Genomic DNA, 13783 nt, shown 5'->3' on the forward strand with positions numbered 1-13783 from the left:
AACTGGTCCTAACTGGTGCCATGCTGCCCCAAGCAGCCAGACAATGGGGGGTATTCTGCTTAGGGACGGAGAGAGCGTGAGTGGGTGTAAGGAATGACCAGTCTGGGGACGGGGATGGGGGCGTCCAATATGTCCTCAGCACAGGGACGAGACTGTGTTTGAGTCTGGAGGGGGACGAGCATCACAAAGATGTGTCTGTCTGCCTCGGACCCACAATCCCAGTGTCATCGTGGGAGATACAGAAAGAAAGAGAGAAAGAATAGATGGAGGAGGGGGGGAGATGCTGGGACAGAGCCGTCACTCTCGTTTCATTCGGCGGAGCTGGAGCAGGACGGCCGGGCGAGTTCAGCAGAGCAGCAGAGACTCCGGGGGGGGGGGGGGGGGGAGGCAGAGGACAGTTGGACAGATCGGTGCCGGACGAGGTTCAGGACAGAATAAGACCGAAGACTCAAGTCTGTCTCCTCAACGTGTGGAGAGTGAACGATGTCCTCAGCAGGAGGGTTCATTTTAAAGAAGGTTTGTTCCAGAGGATCGGACAGAGGACGGATTCTACTGAGGACACTTGATCCCTGGACGTGGTGCGTGGAGTTAGAGGCCTTTGAAGACAATTCTCTTTATTAACAAGGGTTAAGATTCTCTTCCATGTGACTGAGTGACATCTATGTTATATCATCTTAAAGACCCAACATATTACAAACTACATGTTGTTTTCTTATTAACTTAACGTCATAACATCAATTCACCCATTTTACTGTAGTTTGACATTTTACATTACGCATGTGTAGAGTGACGTTTTATTAATTCCATTAATGTTATTGACACATTCATAACATTAAATGTTATTGACATATTCATATTTCAGAAATATTGTGATAATACATCTATCGTCATAATTTCAAAGTTTGATCAAATTCAGTGTTGAATGTCCAATGAGCTCAAATCAAGCAAGTTTTAAGTCTCAAATAAATGTTGTTACATGTGTCATATTGAATTTGATGGAAACAAAGTTGTGTACAAACACGTCTTCATATTTGTCTGTAATAATAATAATAATAAGAATGCTATTTGGGTTGAAGACAAGTAACCACAGGCTGCTGGTGGATGTTTATCACTAACACCTCCTCCTCCTCTTCCTCTTCCTCTTCCTCCTCCTCCTCCTCCTCCTCCTCCTCCTCCTTCTCCTCCTCCTCTTCTCTTTTCATCAGTCCATCTCCTGAAGTCCACAGACCTGAGCCGCCACAGTCTCCTCTACCTGAACGAGATCGGGGATGGCTGGTTTGGGAAGGTGAGTCTCAGCTGTGATCCTGGAGGCGTTAAAGATGTCTGACACACTGTGTGACCTGGAATATAAGAGAGTGTGTGTGTGTGGGTATGTGTGTGTGTGTGTGGGGGGGGGGGGGGTATGTGTGTGTGTGTGTGTGTGTGTGTGTGGATCTCTACCTCTTTGATGTCAGTTCATTTTTACGCTATAGTAGTCGCCCCCTGCAGGTGAAACATGACGTGTCCTGTTCTTACAACCAGATAACATGTTGTTCTCTCTCTCTCTTTTTCTCTCTCTCTTTCTCTGTTCCTCCTCCTTTTCATTCTGTGCGTTCATGACTCTCCGTCCTTACCCTCCTCGGTACGTCCGTCTGTGTCTCTCTCTGCATTGCTCTCTCTCTCCTTGAACTCCTGTTTGGCTGCTTCCCCTCTTCCTTTGTGCCCCCCCCCCCCCCCCTCTTCATCGGTTGTCTTGTGGGTAAATGTCCATCTGTCCGTCTTCCCTGTGCGTGTCTGTCTCCGTCTGGGCTGCTTCAGGTTCTGCTGGGGGAGGTGAACTCCGGCCGGAGCACCACTGAGGTGGTTGTGAAGGAGCTCAAGTCCAGTGCCAGTGTCCAGGACCAGATGCTCTTCCTGGAGGAGGCGCAGCCTTTTCGGTACGGCTCCTCAGGAATAATGAAAAATCTAATTCAGATCCAAATGTGTAACGAAGAGTTTAAATTGTTCTCATCTCCGGTTTGGAGATTTTCATTTTAAAGACACATAAGAACGTGTTTTCTCTTCTTGACTCTTGTTAAGTAGAATTTGTATTTATTGTAAATCAGTCATTGTGGATTATAATTATAACTTTTCATATATTCACAATCCCTCATTATTCTTTCCAGTCAATGATTATGAGCTGATTTATAAAATATTCAGATTCCACAGCTTGTTTGTGCAGTTTGTGTGTGGTCCTGTTTGTGTGTTTGTGCGGTCACAGAAGCAGACTGTGTGTTAACTGGTCCTCTGCTCTGCAGCGTCCTGCAGCATCCTGCTCTGCTGCAGTGTCTGGCCCAGTGCACAGAGGTCACGCCCTACCTGCTGGTGATGGAGTTCTGTCCACTGGTGAGTGAGTGGGTTCAATAACAATATCAATTCATATTGAGCCTCTGAGGTAAATACACAGATATCAGCTCTTTTATTTTTAATGGGTTAATCTGAGACGAGCTGTGTTTCACGTTTTGGAAATCTGTTCATTCAAACTCTGAAAAGTTAAACATGTAGATTTTAAAAGAACCTGTCTTTGCTTTGAACTGAAGCTTCATACCTACGTTCTAAATGTAGCTTTGGATTTACTGTCTGCTGATGACATATATTGTTTATGGTTGAAATTCTATTTCAGAGTGTGTATTCACTGTTGTCAGTCAATACACAACCTCGTTATTTAGGGTGACAACTGTAGACAGTGTAAATTATAGAGACCCTAAAGCTGAACGTAACTCACGTGAAGGTAATTCATCCAAGAAAATCTAAAAACAATCAGTAATGTAGAAAACCAAGTGTGTTGTTGACTTTCGACAGGTTTTAACACAAAGATGTTACACAACCTGACTCCCATTAACCACAATGACAACACTGCCCTCCAGTGGTCAGAGGTTGTAACATACAGATGTTTTCGTCTCCTCCAGGGGGATGTGAAGAGTTACCTCCGCAGCTGCAGGGCTGGAGAGACCATGACCCCGGAGCCCTTGATTCTCCAGCGGATGGCCTGTGACATCGCCTCAGGACTCCTGCATCTGCACAAACACAACTTTGCTCACAGGTATCGACACGTTCCTGCTTTTAGATATCACACATTTTAGAATTCTAACCTGGAATCAAGCTGCGTTCGGTCAAATCTGCCTTTTGCTTGTCGGTTGCTTCCTGGAACAATATCCTGGTGCTGCCTGAGTGCTCTGACAGACTCCAGCATCAGTGATTTTGTTGCAGGCGGTGACCCCTCGTCTCCAGAGCCACTCTAACCAGCTGAACTCTTTCTGGTTGCTCTCAGTCTGCACTCAGGTCTTCTAAATATGATTCTGCCTCATGAAATATGAGCCTCCTCCAGTATCTTGTTTAGCCCGAGTGTTTATAATGATGAGAGGTTGTTTAACTCCCCCCCCCCGTTCCCATCAACCCTCTGTCTCCAGTGACCTGGCGCTGAGGAACTGCTTGTTAACTGCTGATGTCTCAGTGAAGATCGGAGACTACGGCCTGTCCCACAACAAGTACAAGGTCCGTCCATCAGAGAAACTGTTTTATTAGGTTTATTCAGAGTTTTTGGATGAATCTGAACATTTGAGAGCTTCTTGTTTGAAACACTGAAGATTTGAAGCTGTTGATATTTGGTCTCCATCAGGATGATTACTACCTGACCTCAGATCAGATGTTCGTGCCGCTGCGCTGGATCGCTCCAGAGCTCGTGGACGAGGTGCATGGAAACCTGCTGGTGGCAGACAACACCCATCAGAGCAACATCTGGTAACACAAACACAGACCCACAAATTGGACCAGTTGTCCCACAGCTGCATGCTGACTAGTTGAAAGGTATATTTAAAGGTATGTCTGCAGATGTGGAGTGATGCCATGTGTTCTCCTGTGTCTCAGGTCTCTGGGTGTGACCATCTGGGAGCTGCTGGAGCTCGGGAACCAGCCGTACAGACACTACTCCGACCGACAGGTGCTCACCTACACTGTGAGGGAGCAGCAGCTGCGACTTCCCAAACCACTGCTCCAAGTGCCGCTGGCTGAGCGCTGGTGAGACGCACACACACAGACACATCTGTATATAAAACAATTATAATAACAAACTTTTCTTATACTGAATAGAGAGCCTTGATTTTAAGTTTTAAGCAGTACAAAACATCAATGGGGCTCCTTCTGAAATACTTACATTATCTCCAAGTACTTTACAAAGTAAGGCTTTACAGTATTATAGAGAAAACCCTGGACTGGAGTAGTTTGAAATTATTACATCTTAAAAGACCAGGTATTCGGGATTTGTCCCAGGAAGCTAAACTCTGACTCACTAGCTTGTTCTTCAGAGGAGCCACAGTATCGAGTGTCAAAGGAAGTGAAGCTGCAGCACCAACAACAGATAGATGTTCTCCACTGTGTTCAAACATGACAGCGCAATAAATAATATAATTATTCCCTTAAATTGAACGGCCCCTCAGGAGAAGAACAAACAACACAATTAAAATCCCGTCCAGCTTCAATGCATTCTCATTTCTTCAGCAGATTCTTATTAATATGCTAATCCTGCTGCTTGTGTTTCCCTCGGCTGGGAAACGATTGTCTCCTCTTTTCAGACACGTTCTTACAATTTAGTCAACAAATTAATTGAGTTTTAAGGTTTTTGTTATTTTGCTGGGATACACTACATTTCAAGTTTGATCTATATTCTCACATGTTGTCATATTTCCGTGACCCTCAGGTTTGAAGTGATGCAGTTCTGCTGGCTCCAGCCGGATCAGAGACCCAATGCAGAGGAAGTCCACTTGCTGCTCAGCTACCTGTGTGCCAAGGGGGCCAGCGAGGCAGAGGAGGACTTTGACAGGCGCTGGAACTCGCTGTGTCCCAACATTGGATTCAACAGCCACCATGGTGCCTCTGCTATGTCACAAGACCACCACTCGTCCACCTCCTCCTCCTTCCCTCTCCTCGAGCAGTTTTCGGCAGGCGACGGCTACCACTCGGAGTCTGGGGACGACATTCTAACAGTCACAGAAACCAGCCATGGCCTGAACTTTGAGTACAAGTGGGAGCAGGCCAGGGCCGACCAGTCCTATAGAGCCCAGGACTCCTCCAGTGCCCTGAGTCAGGTCAACCATCATTGCCAGGAAGCATTTTATCCACCAGGGGGCATTGTTGGAGGCTGCCCTATGGAGAGCCTCAGCCATGCAGTTTCTCCTTACTACCAATCCAAACATCTCCATGCTCCGGGTGTTCTCCCCGTCCTCAGTGCCCACAGCCCCTCAGTAAGCAATGAATACTACATCCGCATTGAAGAGCCAGTGGATTGTAACATCGATCTGGACTATACCATGTGCTCCTACAGCCCAGAGTATCAGGGCAGCAGTGGGAGCTTCCTTACTGGGAGCGCAGACTCAGGCGAGTGCATGGCCTTTCCATCACAAGGTAAGAACATGGGCATGGCTCCCTATTGGGCAGCAGACATCGATAAGTCAGATGTGTTTGACTCCAATGACTCGAGTCCGGCCATCTCTCTGACGATGGAGCCTCTCTTAGGACAAGTGTCGCACGACAGCCCCCTACGACCCTGGGAGTCCAGTCACTATGTGTCCTATAAAGACAGAGATGGAGGTTACTACTATGAGCACTCGCCACCTTTAGGAATCGACCACTATCTGATTGGAAGTGACCACTCCAGTGAGCACCATCAGGAAAGCTGGGGGTCGAGGAGCTTGCGTCAGGCCCTGGGTGAGTTGGAGAACCCGCTGGGGGCCACCCGCCCTGTGACCAGTCCACCTCAACAGGCCTACAGAGATCCATACCTGGACACAAGTCAGACCTCCATCATCGGAAAGAACGTGACCGGGGGTTACTACGACATGATGGGCTCACTCAGGAAGACTATGCCCAGCCACACAAGGCACAGCAGCCACTCGGTCAGTATCGACATGGAGTCAGAAGGGGCGCTCTTCATCGGGCACAGAGACAGTGATTCAGAAGAAGAAGATGAGGAGGATATATTTGTTGAGAGACACAACTGCAACACGTGGCCTTCAAAGCACCGCCACAGCAGCGTGGGTCACCACAGACGGGCGAGCTGTAGACAGGACGCCTACGTAGATTTCCACTACACCATGCCAAGTACAGACATTGAGGACTCCTGGCCAGAGGAGAGCAGCCTGGCCTTCCACTCTCTACCCAAACCTATCGACTACCTTGAGACGCAACAGGCCAAAGACAACAGTGCCTGCCTCAGTCTGAGCAAACACCACGCGATGGTGCCTTCAGACAACTGCAACACCTACATCTACCTGTGCCACGAGGGCGACACCCAGGCACCAGCGGCTGGAGAGTGCTGCCACTCACACTTTGTTGACCCACTCACCGGCTTGCTCGTCAGAAACAACAGCTACAGTCACAGCAACTACGTCCGAGATAAGATCGTTGACCCCCCATGCAACGAGGAGATGATCAATCTCTCCCCGGCTCCAGGGGGTCCCATCGTGGCCAAACCCACCATGATAAAGACTGAGGAGCGTGGAGAGCAGTACATTGACCTGACAGCTTATGGCTCCCCACTCAAAGAGAAGAGGGAAGATGTAATCAAGGAAAACCTAATCATGCAAAAACCCATAGAGCCTAAAGTAGAAGAGGTGAAGCTGACAATGACGATGACGATCCCTCCGCCTCCTGCCGACAACATGCACGTGATGGTGGCCCTCACAGATCCGGAGTCAGACTCGAGTCCCACTGGAGACAGTGGTGTTGACCGAGGCAGCTCCAGTGCTTGTCTCGTTGACATCCTCGACTGCAGCGATGATGACGAGGAGGAGGATGACATCACAGAAGATATCACCGACGTCACCTCAGGCATCTTCGCTGACGAGTCCAGTGAGCTAAACGCTTCTCCTGCTTTCAAGTCTCTGCAGAAGCAGGTAGGAACTCCAGATTCCATGGATTCCATGGATCTACCATCTGCAGCGGGGTCCTGTGAAGGCTTCAGCCCCGCCTCCTCCCACCCGTCCAGCTCCCCTAAAGCTATGGACAGTGGCTACGACACAGAAAACAACGAGAGCCCAGAGTTTGTCCCCAAAGAGCCTCATGAACCCCGAGAACAACCTCTGGCCAAGCCTACCCTAGATACAAGCCTGGAGGAGGACGAGGAGCTGGAGGAGGCCAAGGAGGGGGAACCATCACTGGGTGAAGATGTGGCCTCAGGAGCCTCTCAGACGGGTGACCACATCTTTTCACCACTAAGCGATGAAACCCCGTACAGAGACTCAGCGTACTTCTCAGACTATGAGAGTGAGAGGCAGTCCAGGGATGAAGGAGAAGACTCATCATCAGAAAAGAAGGGAGAGAAACGGAAGAGTGAGGATGAGGAACTTGAAGACGCTGCAGCCAACAAAGACATTAAAGTTGAAGAGAAGCTCTTATCAACAGAAGGAACAGAATGCTCTTGTTCAACAGAGATGGAGGAATTCTTGACAGAGGATTGTCGAGATGAGGAGTTTGGACTTCCTCTGGAGCCATGTGTGTCCATAGAGGGAGGACTGGATGAATGGCCGTCCCAGGAGAACTCGTCTCTCGGGGACTGGGCAGCGGAGGTGGTGGGGGCCATGGAAGAGGCCCTTGGGGCCCTGAATGGAGATAGTTCACTCAACGTTAAGCTAGAAAGTGACGAAGCAGAAGTCGTGGAAGACTCAGAACCAAGAGAAGAGCCAGTGATCAAGACCATTGAGACCAGGGTATCCGGTGAAACCCTGCACTCTTTACCCAAAGACGAGGTGGCCCTGCAGCACACGGCAAACAGCCGACGATTCTCCACTTCCTCTCCTCCACCTCCGTCAACCCCCCCATCTCCGCTCCCTGCAGCAGACGGCCGGGGGTCTCCAGCCGATGGAGAAGAGGCAGATGAGGAGGGCGGCGACACAGACGACAGCGATGAGTCCGATGAGGAGCTGCGATCCTACAGCATGCAGGAGCAGAGCGGCGGGGAGGAGAGCGAGGAGGAGATCCACCCGGTGCCCATCGTGGTGAGCGACGACAGCCAAGCTCACAAACTGCGCAGCCTCCTCAAGATGCCAACGCTGCTCCCAGAGGAGAACCTGCAGGGGGAGCTGGAGCGCACCAAGAAGACGGTCTCCTTCTTCGACGATGTCACCGTCTACCTGTTCGATCAAGTGAGTAGCAAAGAGAGGAAGTTACTCAGGTCTCTACAAAATGAAAGTGAATGAAACTGAATCATTCCTGGTGAAAAGAATCAAAGAGAACTTGAAACCAGCCTCAGAAGAAATACCTGTGATAGAATCGTCCTTCTGACTTTGTACAAACTCTGTGAGTCACTGAAGGTTTCTGCTTCTTTCCTGTTTGTATAGAAACAGTTTGTAGTGTGAGCGTATCTTCTTCTTTCTTCTCAATGTTTGCCCTTGAGCAGATCAAACTCGCCCACACGCTGGTTCAACACGAGCTCTTCTATCTCACTGACGCCTGAGTGGTGTGTTTAGATAAAACTCTTAAAGTCGACGTTACAAGTTCAGATTTCCACCTCAGGCCACATTAGGTTTCTACACATGAAAGTTACAATTCAAAAATCCTTCACCCGTATGAAACCACATTTAAATTCACTGGATCGAGATTTTCATTTGGATCTACATGAAATATCAACGCCCTAAAGATTCCAACACAATTATCTATGAAATCAATATGGAATTTCCAGGGGGGGGGGGGATTGAAGAAGAACTCCTGCGTCCACAGATGTGATGTTGAGTTTATGTAACACGAGCTTCACAGTTTTCTTCTTCACTGTCTCCAGGAAAGTCCGACTAAAGAGCTGAGTGAGCAGAGCTTCCCTGTGGGAGCCGAGGGTCAAAGGTCACCCAGCAAATCCAAAGAGAGAGTCCCCGCCTCTGACGACTCCTCTGACGGGAACGTCTCAGAAGAGAGTGAGTACGAGCACGGAGGTTTAATAAGATACTGTGGATGTGAATAAAGACGTGATGATCCTCACCGTCTCCTCAGGTGCAGGGTACGAGTGGGAGGACGACTTCCCCCTCCTGCCTCTCCCTACGTCCTCGGGGGCCTCCGACTCTCCTCCCCCCCGCTCCGTCTCAACAGCCCCGGACGCCAAGCCGGCCGTTCAGTTCTCCCGCTTCACCGTGTCCCCCTCCAGCGTGTCCCGCTTCTCCATCACTCACATCACTGACTCGGACATGGACTCAGCAGGAGGTGAGTCTCCTCGGGACAACACCACTGGTTCTCAGGAACTCACAACTTTACTCTCAATACTTCACATTCATTTACAACTTTTTTCTTGTAATTCTACGACTTTGTTCTCATAATATTATGACTTTATTTTTGAAAGTACAGAAAGTTTAATTCTTATATGAGGAAACAAGTGTTCAGATTTCAAACATGAATCTAAACCTCTCAGATTTTAAGCCTTCAGTAATTAAGAGGCTCTCATCTAAATCTTTTCTTAATCGTGTTTAAAGATGTTTTGGTTTGTTTGGTTTTAAAAAAATACTTTAATCGTGTATGAGACTAATTCCAATCTGGGAAACCGGCCACTTTAACAGAGCCATTTCTGGCTTCAACACTTTGCCTAAGAATTAGAGCAAAATGAGATAAAACACTCAGAAATCAGATGTGTGTAAGAATCCCTTCTGTTGTGTGTTTTCAGGAAGCAGCGAGGACGGAGACAAAGAGTAACGAGCTGTGAGGACGGAGACAAAGAGTGACGAGCTGTGAGGACGGAGACAAAGAGTGACGAGCTGTGAGGACGGAGACAAAGAGTGACGAGCTGTGGATCTTCACCGCCTCTCGTTGACCACAGTTTGGTTCTAGCATGACGAGACAGTGCCTCTCAGCCTGTGGACACTTTGGAAAAGTCTTACCACAGTGTAGGACTGACCTACACTTAAAGATTATCGTTAATATATAAAACTTTTACAAAATATTAATATATACTGGATGTAAAGAATCTTTGAAAGCAGGGGACTTTTCTTTGTTGAATTTTTTCAGATTAAAAGACAAATGGAAGACGTTTGGAAATAAATCACGTTCACCACCTGGTTCACTTCTTAATTTGTAATACGGAGTAACGCTGAGAGCGCGGCGCCCCCTGGAGGAGACGTGTTCACCTGTCCCAGAGTTTGGGGCTTTTTGACGAAGGATCAGCATTTTGAAGAAGACTGTACAGCTCCACTGACTTTTATCAGAAACTGCTTCACTGGTCTTAATGAACATGAACGAGAATCTCTGAGGTATCACAAGTAATATAATGTTAATATTTGGATTCATGCAGAGTGGGGGGGCACTCGCAGGAATCTGAACGGCTCCTGTTCCAATGGGATTTTGTGGAAACAGACGAACGTGGACGACCTGATATCTTCTCTTCTTAATTTTTATAATAGAAATCACTGCAGTGCTGTTTTACATGATCATGTGACTCAGTCTCTCTCGGCAGCAGCTTCACCACCAAACTGTTAAAAGGGAATATTTCAAATATAGAAATGCATGGTTTCAAGCAGCTAGGAAACATTACAAGTATTATTGCATTAGGAATGAAGACAAAGTCACATGGTGAGAAATCTCATGTCGCAGCTCCAAAGAAAGATCTCCAGTATCCGGACTGCAGCTGATAACGACCCAGGCCAATAGTGTGAGGAGACATAGGTGATATTATTAAATTATTAAATATATAAATGTCTGTTTTTGTTAATCCAGTTAAATACCAGACGAAACAAAGAACTTCATCACATTGATGCAAAAGTCCTGTAAATCCAACCTGGTTAGAAAAGCAGCGATTTGCAGCAATATCCACAAACACTGGAGCAACCAGAGGAATTAAAGGGATTGATGACACGTGTATGATTCATAATCTCACTCAGCTCAAAAAGCCACGATATCGAAACTCAAACCTGCCCAACAGTATTCAAACAAAGCTAATTTTCTCTGTGTTAGTCTGAACAAACAGGATCTTTAAATTCTGATATTCAACAGCTTCAGCCCATTTCTGCCTTTTTATCTGTTCTGAATTTATATAATTTAAAAAAGGACAAGTGCGAGCTCTACTCTGAAACAAAGAGAGTCACAGGATGAAATATTAACAAAGCTGTTTTCATGTGACAGATCAATGTTCAATGTGTCTGATCAGCTGATTGAAGGTCGGAGGTCACGGCCATGCTTCCTGTGTGAACGTGAGGTCGTCAGATTTCTCTCTGAGGCTCTGGAGCTCAAAACGTCCTGTGACCCACAGTGTTTGTTTGCCTCTTTAATATTCTGTACGTTAGCAGCATAGAACCATTTAGACTATCTGTCATATTTTTGTATTTTACGCAAATACTTCGGAGAGTATTGATGTGCTGTACCTGTGATGGAGGGAGAGTATAAAATAATGTCTGTTTATTTTTGCCAAAGAGAAGCTGTGCTGTGGTTCAGGGGCGAGACCAGTGTGTGAGGTGGTGACGGACGAGGAACATCCAACTGGTCTTTCAAAAATAAAGACCAGTTCTGGTTTGGTTGGATCATCGTCAGTAATGTGTCCCCACACTGACCTGGACACACCATGACCTTCTGTACCTTCTATCAAATATGAATAAAGTCTGTTTTACACATCTTACATTATCTCCATTAGGTTTTTAGCTTCTGTCTGTTATTTAGCAGGATTAAGAAACAGCGACAGGTTGGATGGAGACGTTTCAACCTTCTCGTTGATTCTCAGAGAATAAATCATGAATCATGATGAAGACACTGAACTCGCTCCCTGATCATCTTCAGGCTCAACACGAGTCGTCACAGACTGAAATCTAAGATCCAGGCCACTCTCCAGAGTCTCCGAAAGAACACATATTGTGTAGTGTGATCCAGCACTGCAGTACTTATACACAACATAAACAGCACACTGTGGGTAAATACGTGATCCTTTATTCTCAGAATTAAGTTGACAAACACTTTGTTTACTATCAGGACACAAAGACGATTCAGTTTGTCTTCAGCAGGTTGGATCAGTGTGAACATCTGGTTTCTAGAAGAGGAGGAAACACTCTGAACTTCACGAGTGGAAACTTTTAAGTCTGTTGAACTTCCGACAACATTTAGTGATCGATGCAGATTCTGTGATTTTTTCTGTTTTTCTGCAGAAGCGTGTTTGACAATCTGGGACGTTCTTCATATTTATTTTAAATACTCAAATCATTTTAATATTCATCCCAGCTCAAAAATACAATGAAGATAATTAAATCCACTGACACCAGTTTCTGAAGTCATTGCTGGAAACTGGATTATCCAAACATTGTCCGGGACAGAAAACAAATCTCAAAACAAGGAAAATGAAGTTTTAAAACTGCATAGAACAATCATTACATTTCTCTAAAGATAAATATCAGCTCAGTCTAATTTTGACTTATCTCGGTGTAACTCAGTTTTTCTGTCACAACAGTAATTTGAAACATGATAAAAGACTAAATGATGATTCGACTGTGAGATGTTGAAATGTTGCTTTCACCAGATTTAACAAAGCATTTGTCTAAAAACAATATAGATCAACATTCATCAATGAAAGCTGAGAACATTAAAATATAATTCAAGGTACAAACACCTTCAGTGCTGTTATATCTAACATGTCAGAGTATAAGATTGAGTTTAAGTATACAATTAAGTGACTTTGTAGTATTGTGCTTATCAGTTTTAGTGCCATCAACAAATTGACTGATTCTGATTCATCTTCCTCCTGAAACATCTCACCTCTGATTATCCAGCTTAGTTCAGACTCTTCTGTTTTCTTGCATCAGACTGGTTTGAGCTCCTCAGTGATAACATGAGAGGCTGAAGGTGAAAACCTCATGAGACGTGGATCTTCACCACCTTCAAGCCGTCGAGCTGCAGCCGGGGACGAGAGCTGAGTTCTAAGATCACAGAGACGCCTTCAGGTCTTCAGCTTCAGACCCTCTGAGGTCAGTCTCAGATTCAAGGCTTTGAAAAGGATCCGACCGAGAATCTTAGTGAGACTCTTCATCCTCATTTGACTCCACGTGTTCATCACTATGTGAACTTTACACAACTAAACAATCAACTTCAAATGGTTCTGTCAATGTTCTTTGATTCTAGAGGATCAGGTGTAAAACACTTCTAGTTGTTATTTACATGATCTGTCACAGAATACACAGATTGCTGTATATGGTGATTGTTGTGCTTCTCATGATTTAATCCACTAAGAGATGATGTGGTTGATTCGGAGCTTTGCAGCAGAGACGGTGGTTCGAGCTGATTCAAACTGAGGGGTGGGGGGGGCTCAGATTTACTCTGCGAGAGTCGAGGTCTTCTCCAGGGAGTCGTAGTGAGCTTCATCCAGCTGATCCTCATCTTCCTCTTCATCCTCTTCGTCAGAAAGCGGGGGTCTGGCCGGGGCCTCCACCACCGGCTCGCTGGGTGGATTGTCGCTGGGGAAAGGAAACAAGAAATAAAGTTAAATAAACATTGAGCTTAGTTTTTATACATAAAACAGAATGAGAGTCATGCAGAGGAGGAAACTGTGGTTTCTCAGCAACATGTGAGGAGGGGACGTGAACACAAAGTGGGAGGAGTCGAGCAAACAGGAGGAACCATGGAGCGTCACATGCAGAACCAACAGTGAAAGACCCAGAAGCCCACGAGACGATGAAGATGATGATGAAACACTGAAAGACGAAGAGGCTCACTCACTTACGATGGTTCTAGGTTTTCAAAACCGGGCGAAATCCGGCCCTGAGCTGAAAGGAAGAAAGTCCTCAGGGGTCAACACACGTCTCCAACACCAGGACACAAGTTA

The 13783-nt window shown here is 46.3% G+C and overlaps 2 protein-coding genes across 8 annotated transcripts in view; one reads left to right on the forward strand and one right to left on the reverse strand.

Annotated features, from left to right (window-relative positions):
* The window catches only part of aatkb (apoptosis-associated tyrosine kinase b), a 30584-nt gene extending 18988 nt beyond the window's left edge, over positions 1-11596 (forward strand). For 2 of the 3 annotated variants that reach the window (XM_062414191.1, XM_062414192.1), the window contains 11 exons: positions 1206-1285; positions 1798-1916; positions 2277-2364; positions 2928-3061; positions 3429-3513; positions 3638-3759; positions 3886-4035; positions 4715-8156; positions 8789-8918; positions 8995-9201; positions 9656-11596. In XM_062414191.1, coding sequence (XP_062270175.1) covers positions 1206-1285; positions 1798-1916; positions 2277-2364; positions 2928-3061; positions 3429-3513; positions 3638-3759; positions 3886-4035; positions 4715-8156; positions 8789-8918; positions 8995-9201; positions 9656-9684 — 4586 coding nt within the window. In that variant the 3' untranslated portion in view covers positions 9685-11596. Of the gene's footprint in view, positions 1-357; positions 579-1205; positions 1286-1797; positions 1917-2276; positions 2365-2927; positions 3062-3428; positions 3514-3637; positions 3760-3885; positions 4036-4714; positions 8157-8788; positions 8919-8994; positions 9202-9655 lie in introns of those variants that run through there. The other variant, XM_062414193.1, reaches the window with a different exon arrangement.
* Positions 11597-11879: 283 nt separating this feature from the next.
* The window catches only part of baiap2b (BAR/IMD domain containing adaptor protein 2b), a 46188-nt gene continuing 44284 nt past the window's right edge, over positions 11880-13783 (reverse strand). For 2 of the 5 annotated variants that reach the window (XM_062414195.1, XM_062414194.1), the window contains one exon: positions 11880-13415. In XM_062414195.1, coding sequence (XP_062270179.1) covers positions 13274-13415 — 142 coding nt within the window. In that variant the 3' untranslated portion in view covers positions 11880-13273. Of the gene's footprint in view, positions 13725-13783 lie in introns of all 5 variants that reach the window. The other 3 variants (XM_062414199.1, XM_062414198.1, XM_062414197.1) reach the window with 3 other exon arrangements.

This window comes from Platichthys flesus, chromosome 20 (genome assembly GCF_949316205.1).
Source record: "Platichthys flesus chromosome 20, fPlaFle2.1, whole genome shotgun sequence".
In the NCBI taxonomy this organism is placed as follows: domain Eukaryota; kingdom Metazoa; phylum Chordata; class Actinopteri; order Pleuronectiformes; family Pleuronectidae; genus Platichthys; species Platichthys flesus.